Source organism: Carcharhinus amblyrhynchos, chromosome 23 (assembly GCF_965287045.1).
Source record: "Carcharhinus amblyrhynchos chromosome 23, sCarAmb.v2.hapA, whole genome shotgun sequence".
Lineage (NCBI taxonomy): Eukaryota > Metazoa > Chordata > Chondrichthyes > Carcharhiniformes > Carcharhinidae > Carcharhinus > Carcharhinus amblyrhynchos.
This window is the reverse complement of record NC_137346.1, coordinates 24,379,940-24,393,069: the sequence shown is the minus strand read 5'-3', so window position 1 is coordinate 24,393,069 and position 13,130 is coordinate 24,379,940. Positions and strand designations below refer to the sequence as shown.

Genomic DNA, 13,130 nt, shown 5'->3' with positions numbered 1-13,130 from the left:
GGGTGCCGGATAGGCGAATCGTCTGAGTAAGCAGGGGTTTCTGTTCCAGAACCTTCTCGGAAGTTGATTGGCAGCTATGAGGCTCCAAGCTCTATTATAATTATTTGTTAAATAAATGTTGAAGTTGTTATTTACCTAATTGGTGAACAGGAACTATTAATTTGGCAATGAGGATAAAAGATAAAAAGCAGTCCCAAGTTCGTGAGCATAAAGTCAGATTGAAGTTCAGTTCAAGTTATGAAATAAAAGAGCATTTTTATATATGCACCTATTCAGATGGACCGATCCTTTTAGAATATAAGAGAAAGGAACAAGAGTAGGCCATTTGGCCCTGTCGAGCCTGTTCCGCCATTCAGTAAGATCATGTCTGATCCGTTCCTCATATCCACTTTCCTGCCCTTTCCCTGTATCCCTTGATTCCCATAATGATCAAGAATCTATCATCTATCTATCTATCTAAATATACACAAGGACTCTGCCTCCACAGCACTCTGTGGAAAGCGGTTCCAAAGACATACAACCCTCTGAGAGAAGTTCCTCCTGTTCTCAGTTTTAAATTGGCGTACTCTGATTCTGCAACCATGTTGATCCTCTGTGTAAGATTATAAACAACACATTGAACGTTTGGGCTAAAATTTTTAGGCCAATGCAATAGAAGAGGAGGGGAAGAGAACAGTAATCCTTCTGAGAGTGTGTGGTACCTGGGCCAACAATTTAATATGCAGCCTCACATCCCCTGACTCCAGGTCATTCACTGAGATAGCTGAATTGGTGAAAACACACTGCCAAACTAAGCAAGTAATATTGGAACAATTTAAGTTTAACTCAACTGGAAGAGCACCTGGAGAAACTATTGCAACTTGTATTAGAAAGCTGGGACAGATCTCAGAACACTGAGACTTTGGAGCCTCTCTTAATGATCTGCTGCAGGACTGTTTAGTCTGCAGAATAAATTTTAAGAAGGTGCTGGAGATAGTGTTGAGGAGGGTACTCAGAAGCTTCAGAGCATGTAAAGTAGTGTGGTTCACCAGTTAGGGCAGAAAGCTGTAGTCAGCAGTGGTGCCAAAAATGAGGATGTAATTTTAAAACGGAAGCAAATGCAGCCACTAATAGAGCAAGACAATTTAAGAGGCAAACATTCGGCTAGGATTGAAATAGTGTGTTACTGGTCCAGGGGTAACTACTCCCCTGAAGCTTGCAAGAATAAAGAGACTGAATTTGTTTTATCACAGAAAAGGTCACTTGAGGCACTGATTGTAAAAAGTTATACATTGCAAGTGCATAATATGGAAGAATCCAGTACTAAAGATTTAGTGTTCACTCATTCTTCAACGTGAAAGTGGTAAGGGCAGCCGCCATCACTGTGATGCTTTTGGTAAACAATAGGTGCTTAAAGATGGAAGCTGATATGGGAGCCTCTGCCACAGTGATAGTAGAACATATATTTCAATATTTACAAGGAGGAGTCCAGCCATTGAGTTTGAAGGTGTAACGCAGCAGAACTAACACAGAAAATCCATAAAGATAAAGAGTGCTACCACAATACCTGTAAGCCACTGGCAGCAGTCAACTCAGCTTCCAGTAATAATGGTGTCAGGCCAAGAGCCAAGTCTTTTGGGCTGTGATTGGCTCAAGGTAATCCAGTTAAACAGGAAGAGGGACTGACTTGAGTTAATGACGTTAATAATAAAAGTATGAGAATAAAAATAAAGGGCCTCCAAACAAAGATCTATATACCTCTAAAGGCAACCTGGATCCGCTTTTTTTTAAGAACAAGGTCAGTACCATATGCCTTATGCAAGAAACGTTAAAGATTGGAAGAACTGCATAGTATCCAGCCAATTGCGGAGTGGGCTGCACCCGTAATGCTTATGATAAAGCCTGACAAGATCACCTGCATCTGCAAAGGCTACAGATTAACAGTTAATCAGCCTATCAAATCAGATAAGTATCCAGTCCTGAAGATTGAAGACTTGTATGCAAAGCTGGCCAGAAGTCAGTCTAACGCAAAATTGGATATGAACCACACACATCAGCAACTTGAGTTAGACGTTGCTTCCCAAGATTATGTTACGATAAATATGCACAAAGGTTTGTTTCAGCATAGGCACCTGCTCTTTGGTGTGCTGCTGGCATTTGCTGTTTTCCAAAGAACAAGGGAAAGTTTATTGCAAAGACTGCCATGAGTTGTGGTATACCAGGACGATGTTTTGATAACTGGATTGGCAAACTGAGCACCTAACTAACTTAGAGGAGATGCGAAAGAGATTTCAAGAGGCTGGAGTTCCCCCCGACCTGCATACTGAAGAGTGCTTGACTGACAGTCTACCTTTGAACCTGTGCTTGGCCGTCTCTTCACTCCCATTGTCTGTACCTTTTAAGACTTTTTTTTATCTATAAAGACTTGCATTTCAATCATTATTTTGTAAATTGAGTTTGTGTCTTTATATGCCCTGTTTGTGAACAGAATTCCCACTTACTGATGAAGGGCAGCGCTCCAAGGCTAGTGGCTTGTACTAACAAATAGGCCTGTTGGACTTTAACCTGGTGTTGTAAGACTTATTGTGTTTATCCCCATCCAATGCCGGCATCTCCACATCATGGTACCTGAATTTGTCATGTTAATTTTACAAGTTGTTCTTAATATTAGTGTGTTTTTGATATCATATATTCTTATTTTTGCTGTTTTGTTTCAATAAATTACTAGAGATACCAAGAGGCAGTTTGCAGAAGAATTTGCCAGATTGAATACGCTGATCCTGACTTTTGGGCTGAGGGAGAGAAACAAGGTAATTTACCAGGGAGTTGTGAATCCGGTATGCCTTTGAGTAGTTTGGGATCTGGTGTGTAGTTGCAATTTTCAGTTTCTAACTTGGTCAGTTACTTCTCCAGCCTTGCTGGATTTGGGGATGGCGGGGGGCTACATTGTTACTACTTTTCACTTGAGAGTCCAAGGAACAAGATCATAAGAATGTCCCTAATAACTGAAAACTTAACACACTGGTTTGGCAGGGGGAGGGGACCCAGACTGTTAGCAGAATAGGGATACAGTGCAACAGAAAAGCAGTCGGGTCAGAATGAATACAGTAGTAGCAAGTTTCAAGTGAGTAAGACCAGGCTGGAGGGACTCTACTTTAATGCCAGGAGTATTAATGGTAAAATGGATGCGTTAAGGGTGAGGATTGACACATGTAATTATTATACAATAGCCATCATGGAGACATGGTTGCGTGAAGGGCAGAATTGGAAGCTCAACATCCCAGAGTATAGAATCTTCTTCAAGTGAGACAGAGGAGAAGGTTAAAGAGGAGGAGGTATTGCATTATTAGCTAAGGAGACAGTTACTGCAATAAAGAGAGATGCTATCTTGGAGGGACATCAAATGAAGCTTTGTGGGTAGAGCTTAAAAACAAAAAGGTACAGCTATGTTGCTAGGTATTTATTATAGGCACCCAGATAGTCAGCAAGAAATTGAAGAGTAAATATGCACACAATTCACAGAGGGGTGTAAAAATAGGAGGGTAATTTCAACTTTCCGATCATTAATTGGGATAGCCATCATGTTAAGGGCTCAGATGGAGTAGAGTCCTTAAAATGTATACAGAAAAGATTCTTGAGTCAATATGTGGACGATCCAACAAAGAAAGGAGCTGTGTGACCTAATTCTGGAAAATGAAGCGAGCCAGGTGGTTGGTGTTGGTGGAGAGCATTTTGGTGATAGTGACCACAATATATTTTAATTCAAATTTGTTATGGACAAAGAAATTTACAGTTGCAGAAAAAGGTTTTGGATTGGGGGAAAATAGATTCTAACAAAATTAGGCGGGATCTGGCCAAGGTACTGGCCAGGAACTGGCAAATGGAATTTAATGTTGGCAAGTGCGAGGTGGTCCACTTTGGTAGGAATAATGGTAGGAAGGACTATTACTTACGTGGCGAAAAACTGCAGCAGGGGACGGTGCAGAGGGACATCGGGGTCCTTGTGCATGAGTCGCAAAAACCCAGCCTGCAGGTGCAGCAGGTGGCCAGGAAGGCAAATGGGATGCTGGCCTTCATAGCGAGGGGGATTGAATATAAAAGTAGGGAGGTCTTGCTGCAGCTGTATAGGGCACTGGTGAGGCTGCAGCTGGAGTACTGTGTGCAGTTTTGGTCGCCGCACTTACGCAAGGATATTTTGGCCTTGGAGGGAGTGCAGAGGAGGTTTACTAGGCTGATGCCGGAGTTGAGGGGGTTGAGCTATGAGGAGAGGCTGAATAAACTAGGCTTGTACTCGTTAGAGTTTAGAAGAATGAGGGGAGATCTCATTGAGACATATAAGATGATGAATGGGGTGGATAGGATAGAGGTGGAGAGACTCTTCCCGCTCGGAAAGGACAGTAGGACTAGGGGGCACAGCCTCAAGATAAAGGGGGGGGGGGGCAGTTTAGAACGGAGTTGAGGAGGAACTTCTTCACTCAAAGGGTGGTGAATCTCTGGAATTCTCTGCCCGTTGAAGTGGTGGAGGCTACCTCGCTAAATATTTTTAAGATGTGGGTTGATGGGTTTTTGATAAGCGAGGGGATTAAGGGTTATGGGGAGAGGGCGGGAAAGTGGAACTGAGCCACGACAGATCAGCCATGATCTTATTGAATGGCGGGGCAGGCTCGAAGGGCTAGATGGCCTACTCCTGCTCCTATTTCTTATGTTCTTACGTTCAAGGTAGACTGGAACAAGTTAACTTTTGGGGGAATCTATGGAAGAGCAGTGGTGGATGTTCAAAGGTAAAATGGGGAGGGTACAGGCTCAACATGTTTCCTTGAGGGTAATAAGAAGGTGTAACAAATCCAGAGAACCTTGAATGACCAGAGACATTCAAGATACAATGAGAAGGAAAAAAGAGGCTTTTAACAAGTATAATGGGAGTAGGTCTGTGGAATCCAGAAAGTGCAGAATGAAGCTTAAGAAATCAATTCAGAGAGCAAAGAGGGGAGATGAGAAAGTTCTGGCTGGTAAAAGTAGGGAAAATCCTCAGACAGTTTATAAGTATATCAATGGGAAGAGGATAACCAGGGAAAGAGTAGTGCCCATTAAGGATCAAGGGGGAAATCTGTGGGTGGAGGCAGAGGACGTTGGTAGGGTGTTAAACAAATATTTCACATCTGTCTTCATGAGAATGAGGAAGTAGTTATGGAACTTGTGAAGAGAGACTGTGAGCCTCTACTAAAGATTATCATAGGAGTGACAAGTATTGGAGGTATTTGTGGGCTTAAAAGTGGACAGATCTCCAGGTCCAGATGAATTCTGTCCCAGGCTGTTGCAGGAGGCAAGGGAGGAAATTGCAGGGGCTCTGACCCAAATTTTTAATTCCTCCCTGGCCACCGAGAGGTGTCAGAAGACTGGAGAACAGCAAATGTGGTCCCACTATTTAAAAAAGGTTGTCGAGATAAGCCAGGGAGCTACAGACCAGTGAGTCTCACATCTGTAGTTGGGAAACTACTGGAGAAGATACTGAAGGAGAGAGTCTATCTCCATTTGGAGAGGCAGGGATCAGGAATAGTCAGCATGGTTTTGTCAAATTTGATTGAATTTTTTGAGCATGTAACCAAGTTTGTGGATGAGGGTAGTGCGGTTGATGTAGTTTACATGGATTTCAGCAAAGCCTTTGACATAGTCCCACATGGAAGACTTATTAAGAAGGCTACTGCACGTGACAAGATGAATTCATAATTGGCTTAGTGGTAGGAGACGGAGGATGGTGACAGACAGCTGCTTTAGTGACTGGAGGCCAGTGACCAGAGGTGCACCACAGGAATCTGTGCTGAGTCCCCTTTTGTTTGTCATTTATATAAATTACATGACTACATGGGGGGAAGGATCACTAAGATTGTCAATGACACAAAGATTGGCCGGGTGATTAACAGTGCGGTTGAGTGCCTTGCATTACAAGAAGACATAGACGAAATGGTCAAATGGGTGGATAAAAAACAAATGGAATTTAACATTGAAAAGTGTGAGGTGATGCACTTTGGGGAGAGAGAGTAATTTGACAAGGAAGTATACTATGAACAGTCTGACACTGGGAAGTCCTGAAGAACAAAGGGACCTTGGCATGTTTATCCATAGATCTCTGAAGGCGGAAAGGCAGGTTAATAGGGTGGTGAAAAAGGCATATGGCACACTTGTTTTTATCAATTGGGGTATAGATTACAAAAGCAGAGAGGTCATGATAGAGTTGTATAGAACTTTGGTGAGGCTACAGCTGGAGTACTGTGTGCAGTTCTAGTCGCCTCATGATTGGAAGGACGTCAACGCACTGGAGGGAGTCAGAAGAGATTCACCAGGATGTTGCCAGGGTTGGAACATTTAAGTTATGAAGAGAGGTGCATAGGCCTGGGTTGTTTTTGTTGGAGCAGAGAAGACTGAGGGATGACCTGATAGAGGTCTTCCAAGATTATGAGGAGCAGGGACAGGGTGGATAGGAAACAGCTGTTCCCCTTAGTTGAAGGGTCAATTATGAGGGGACACAAGTTAAAAGTGGGGGGTGGGAGGCCTAGGGGAGATTTGAGGAAAAACCTTTTTGCCCAGAGGGTGGTGATGGGCTGGAATGCACTGCCTGGGAGGGTGGTGGAGGTGGCATGCCTCACATCCTTTAAAAAGTACTGGATGAATACTTAGCACACCATAACATTCAAGGCTATGGGCCAAGTGCTGGGCAGGTCAGGGCAGGGCATTTTGTGCATTGGTGCAGACTCGATGGGCTGAAGGGCCTCTTCTGTGCTGTAGTATTCTGAGATTCAGTGATTCTGAAATAGGAAAAGGAGTAGGCCATTCAGCCCTTTGAGCCTGCTGCACCATTTAATAAGATCAGGATCTAGCATTCTCCAAGTCTTTCCTATCTGTCTCCAAAAATTAAGACCTATCGATCTCAGCCTTGAAAATGTTCACAGACTCGGCCTCCCACAGTAAAGAATTCCAGAGATTTACGACTGTTTGAGAAAAGCAAGTCTTCCCCAAATCCATCTTAATGAGCATCCCCTTATTCTACAATCATGCCGTCTGACCGTAAACACTCCCATGAATGGAAACATCCTCCCCCAACATTTACCCTGTCTAACCCTCTAAGAATCTTTGAGTGGGACTTTTCCAGTCAAGGAGTGAGGTGAGAAGTTGGGTTCGCGCTTGAGAAGGGCACGAGGCTGATTTAAATATTAGTGATCCTGGCCCTATTTTGTCACTCCTTTACTGTAGCTGGGTTAAAACCTGGAACTTATTTCCTAACAGTACTGTGGGTGTATCTGCACAACACAAACTGCAGTATTTCAAGAAGTTGGCTCACCATCACCTATTTAAGGGCAATGAAGGATGGGCAACCAATGCTGGCCTTACCAGTGATACCCACAATCCACAAAATAAAACACAAGCTGGTACCAATACCCTCACAGTAACTATCAGCATGGGGGAAGAATTTGAAATAACACAGCAGTGTGGGGAAGGAAACAGCAGAAAACAAATAGAGAATAGGTTATCAGGGAGAAAAAAAACATTAAAAATTAAAGGTGAAGGTGGCTGATATTTTTAATTTTTTTTTTCCTTTCCTGAGTTCTAGCACTATCTTCTTGTCTATTCAAATGCCTTTGTTGAAATATATATATACACCATAACGATCACATTACCTTCATCAACCGTCTGCTGCCTCATCAGAAGCTCAATCAATTTAATCAAACATTATCTCCCTTTTAACAGATCCATCCTGGCTTTTGTGTCTTAACAGTTACTTGGACAAGTGTGGATTATCTTTCTCTCAAATTACATTTTAAAAAGATTTTCCACCACTGCAGTTAAATAAACTGGTCTGTAGCTGCTGAGTTCGGTCTCACACCCTTTGTTTGAAAAGGGTGTAACGTTTGCAAATCTCCAATCCCCTGGCAACACCCCTGTATTGAGGGATGATGGAAAATTATGGTCAGTATACAGTACAAAAGTAAGGAAGATATGTTGAATCTTTATAAAACGTTTATTCAGTCTCATTTCATCCAATTCTGGGTACTTAATTTTAAGAAAGACGTGACAGCTCTAGAGAGGGTGCAGAAAAGATTCACAGAAATGGTTCCAAGGATGAGGGATCTGCATATATGTGGAAAGTCTGATGAAAATAAGTTTATTCTCCTTAAGTGAAGAATAAGTTGAAAGGAGGTTTGTTATTGTGAGGGGTTTAGATATGGATGGAGAGGAAGTGTTGCTGTTGGACGAAGGGTCAACCAGACTTGAAACATTAGCAATGTTCTCTCTCCACAAATGCTGTCAGACGTGTTGAGATTTCCTGATTCTGTTTCAGATTCCAGCATCTGCAGTAATTTGCTTTTATCATTTTTAAGGTGATTGGCAAAAGAAACAGTGATTAACATGAGGAATAGCTTATTTATACAGCATGTGAATAACTTACGTACACAGCACGTGATTAGGTTAACTCCAATTGTAACTTTCAAAAGGGAACCTGAGAAGACAAACATTTGCAGGACTTGCAGAGAAAGGCAGTAGATTGTGACTATTCAAATTGCAATTGCCAAGAGCTGATACAGACACAATTAATTAAATGGTCAGTGCAGTAATCACTACATCTCTCTTTTTAAAAAAAAATTATAATCCAATATTTCTAGTTTGTACTTGAATTTTCAGTTTGCTACCATGTTTCTGTTAAATCCGTATCTTCTTGCCATAATTGTTTCACATTCTGCATCTTGCTACATCAGAAAATGTAATCAGTTTTGTAAAATAGTAGTTCCATTTAACAAATCTGATGTCTTTCTTATTTGTCAGTGCTTATAAAGTGGCCATCATTTTTTAAACTGAATTGTTATTGGGAAATGATTTCCAAGCTCCAATGTTGCTAGGTTAGCCTCTTCCTTTTGTGAACAAGGATGTAACATTTAAAATCCTCCAGTCCTTTTCATTCATCCTGGTGGTAGATATGATTTTCTTCCTTTAGTCTCGCTCTTCCTCCCCCTTCCACTCTTTCTTTAATGCACAATTTATTTATTTGCATATATACCTCCTTTCTACTTTCTTAACTTGCTTTTTTGATGTCTGTTCCCTGACCCTTTCCTTCCCACTTTCAATGGACTCTTTTTCATTATTCAGCTTACAAGTTCATTACAGTAGTTCTTTGCTTAAAGTTGTAGTTGTGTTCCTGAAAATTGGGACTTTAAGTGAAACATATGTTAAGCCAGAGTTAAGTTTCCTCTGGCATTTCTTGCCGGGGGATAAAAAACGTACTAGTTGAAATAATGTATCACACGTGCAGCACGGTGCATTCCTAGCTGAAATAACTTGAAACATAAAATGCATCACAAATATAAAAGAAATACAATATACAAATTAAATATTTTAAAACATTGCAATATTCACCCTACTTTAGAATCTGAAGTTTAGGTTGACTAGGCTCTATCTATTGGCAGAAGTTGATTGGTGCAGTTGGCAGCTGAAGTCCGGACTACTTGCACTGACCAATTTTACCAGTAGATGGAGCCCAGGACTTAATGCAGTTCAGGAGCAGGAGCCAGTGAGGAACAGACCCCTGAGAGTTCACCTAAAAAGAGTGGCCAGGAGACAGGGTTCTGGGTGTAGTCGCCCAAGTTGGCAGTCGGAGGAAGAGGGAATGAGGGCAAGAATGAAAGGACTGTGGGAAAAGTCATGTGAGTAGACAGGCCATAGATGAAAGAGTCTGTGCCAAATGACAAGATGTTAAATAGGTACACTGACACCATTTATTATCAGTGTTCAGGTGAAGCCATGTTAAGTGGGTTGGCGTTAAATGAGGATTTGCTGCAGTTTCTGTACTATTCCGATGTATCCTTTATATGCCAGAACGCTCCCAAGAATGTGCTAAGGAACAAAAGACTTATTTCTAATATTATCCAGTGTGACACTTCAGTTCAAAATCCTAATTGGAGGCTTTTCAGCCTATACCATTCAGAGATTGAGAGTTTAAACTGAAACCTTCTAGAATGGATGCAAAGATCTTATTGTATTACTTTGAAGGAGAATGGGTTTTCTGTAACTCTTGGCTAATATTTATCTCTCAACCAAAATCTCATAAGTAGAAGATTTGGATGTTACCTAGGTATCTTCCTGTGTTGAAGTTAACTGCCAAATTTACAACAATGATGCTGATGACACTGTGAACTAACTGGTCTCTCTGGAATCTGTCTTCCACACAAGTGTTTCCAAACTCCACTCTTGAAAAAAATTTTCTCCCAAGCTTTCACCAAAAATCCATTTCCAGGATTTCAATCTCTCCTTTCAGTATTCTTCTCCCTTGGATTACTAAATGCATTCAAGCCTCCACACAATCTCTTGGGTACCCAGCCATTCTCACAGAACAACACAGCTTCTCAGGCTGTAAAATGCTGTCACCAATCTTAGGATTACTTCAGATATTGACTTCTGACTAGCCAACTTTGTCTTTAACTTGGAGATCCTCCCTTCCCTTTTTAACTTCAGTAAACAATACCTTGTTCAGATTCCAGTTCTTTGTCCCTTTAACTTCAGTCTTCCTGGGACTCCTCTTTTCATCCCCTGGTTTTTAGAACTATGTTCTTTAACTTCTGGAACTTTCTACCCCTTTAACCATTGTCCTGCCTCTCTATTGGCAGTTTCTTTGGGAGCTGCTTTCTTCTCTGGTACTTGGTTCCATCTGATAAATGTATATGATTTTCAGTCTGAGTCCCCATTTGCTAAACAATAGCTTAGTTGTTCATTAAACCCTGTTTGTTTTCATGTTATCAATCCTTTTAATTACAATGCAGGTACAGTTTACTGTGATCAAAACCCATCTTTGTTTAACATGAAGCTCACTATGTTTTCAACTCGTTCTTATACAGAAACTACTTAAAGCTAAATTTTATTGCTAGTACCAAAATACGAATATAGTTTATAGTACACTACTTTTGTTTCCTGACACAATTCTAAATCATAGTGAAAATGTTTTAAAGCATGATAGCAATGAAATTTAAATGGAGAAATTACTAGTTACCTTGCATAATAAACTTTATGCAGCCGGAATGATTTATTTAAACAATAATATTGTCCTAGAATTTGTGGTTTATGAATACTTCTATCTTTATATACTACAATCATCAAAATTAAACTGAATTGTAGAATCTCTGATGATATCCACATTTTGAATTGCAGGAAGCAAACCTGCTGTTGTGATAATTTGATGTTTTGGAAAGAAATCATACATTTGATTAATGTACTGCTATTTCTATTCTCACAGAAAGGGAGTTTGTCCTAATTGACACACAGCCACATACCCCACAACCAATCAAGATCACCCGAACTGTTGAACAAAGTGATCCAACCATGGATACAATAATTCAGAAGTCTTCAGAAGTTGAGTAAGTTGTGAATATTTCAGTGCTTCAGTTTATTAACACATTTTGATCTCTGTCCCTCTTGCTGTCCCTGGGACTTGCAGGGGCCCTCAGGGACCCTTGGTCTGGCGGGGTCTCCCTTGCCCCGGCTTCCCTCGCTTCAGCCTTTCCTCTCTGAAGCATTCTAGTTTTTATTGTGATGACAAAGAATGACCATTTATCTGAATATCACACAGATATCATCTTAGTACACCATTACAATCACCTGTACGTGGTTTCAAGAAAAAATGAATCTTTCTCTCTAAAGGAAGCAGTCTGAAATAGACTTTTTTTAAAAATTGAAACCTGTAAATATTTAATCTAATAATTTAGAAACCAGCAAAATATGCAGCACTTACTACTTCCTCCAGCTCCTTTCTTATTGTTCCTTTTTAGGGTTTGGATCTGTCGTTAAGATGGCAGAGCCGATTCTGTCAGCTCGCTGTGCTGCTCTAGCCGCGAGACATCAGTGGAGACTATTTAGCAGGCTCCCAACTGGGCACCATGACCTCTGTGTGTTTCTGGGGCCCGGATTCTTGCCCCCACAGCCCAGCCCAGGAGTGGCCACTAATGGGGAACTGTTGGTCGACCCCCGCTGGAGTGAATGGAGGCGTCCCCCTCAGGAAGTTGCAGGGAGGTGCCTCCCTGGGCAGTGTCAGCCTGGTCCCCTGGCACTGTATAAGAGGCAAAGTGACAACACACAAAGGACACCTTGGCACTGTCTACTGGTGGTGGTGGGGAGTCCCACTGCCACTCTTCATTTGAGATGAGTGAAAGAGGGAGGGTAGAGACGGTTCAGGTCGGGGTCATCTGGGATGGCCCAGAGATGTCCGGGAGGCCAGCGATCGGCTGTTGGAATGGGGGGTTCCACGGCCAGCGATGGGGCGGGATTGCTGTGCTGCCTTGTGGTCGGGAGGCTGGCAGTACAGGGCCTACTGCACATGTGCCGATCTGTGCTGTGACAGATCAGCGCATGCGCAGTGGCCTGATCAGCGCTATGCTGCCACCCTATTCTGTGGGAATAGGCCTACCTCAGGATTTTTAGTGTGAATCTCCCTGAAGCGCTTGAATGTGAAGGGTTCATTTTGAAAAAAACGGTGCGAGTTATTCAAGCTTTTATTCAAATTTGGCACTTCAGATTTTTTTGGGTGAATCCTGACATTTAATCTAGCTGGACTTGATTGTGTTAAGAAAAGGGGGTTGTGTTTAAAAAGAACACACAATTGGCAAGGTAGTTAGTTATTTCCAGTATCCTACCCTCCAGATCATCTTGTGCAGAATCTGTCCCATAGTGTGTTAAACTGTATCATTATCAGCCTGGCGCCATGTCATTTGAGCACCCGAGACTGAGCTTAAGGTAGGATTAGTGGAGGAAGGATATATTCATCTTTAAATGGGACTAAATTTTGTACTAAAAGATTGTTAATTGCTTTGAATTTTCAAGAAATATCTTTTTGATGTACAGTATAGACCTTTGTAAGATCAACAATTGGATTTGTTCTGCGCACTTCAGGAGCGAAATTGTGAGCAGGTCTGACATGATTTCAAATTACATTTGCATCAGTTTAAAAGTGGCAGATAACTGCAGCCCAAGTCCTTAATAAGTATAACTGTATAGTGAAATGGTCTTTTTAAACCACATTGGATAAATCTGGCTCAAACACCAATTCAAACTGGCTTAAAGTTTATTAGTCACAAGTAAGGCTTACATTAACATTGCAATGAAGTTATTGTGAAATT

At 41.6% G+C, this 13,130-nt stretch overlaps 1 protein-coding gene across 1 annotated transcript in view; it reads left to right on the top strand.

Moving 5' to 3' along the window:
* The window catches only part of kiaa0753 (KIAA0753 ortholog), a 51,240-nt gene that overhangs the window by 26,112 nt on the left and 11,998 nt on the right, over nt 1-13,130 (top strand). Inside the window, exons 15-16 of the mRNA XM_080210361.1 lie at nt 2,708-2,789; nt 11,255-11,375. Coding sequence (XP_080066487.1) covers nt 2,708-2,789; nt 11,255-11,375 — 203 coding nt within the window. The remainder of the gene's footprint in view (nt 1-2,707; nt 2,790-11,254; nt 11,376-13,130) is intronic.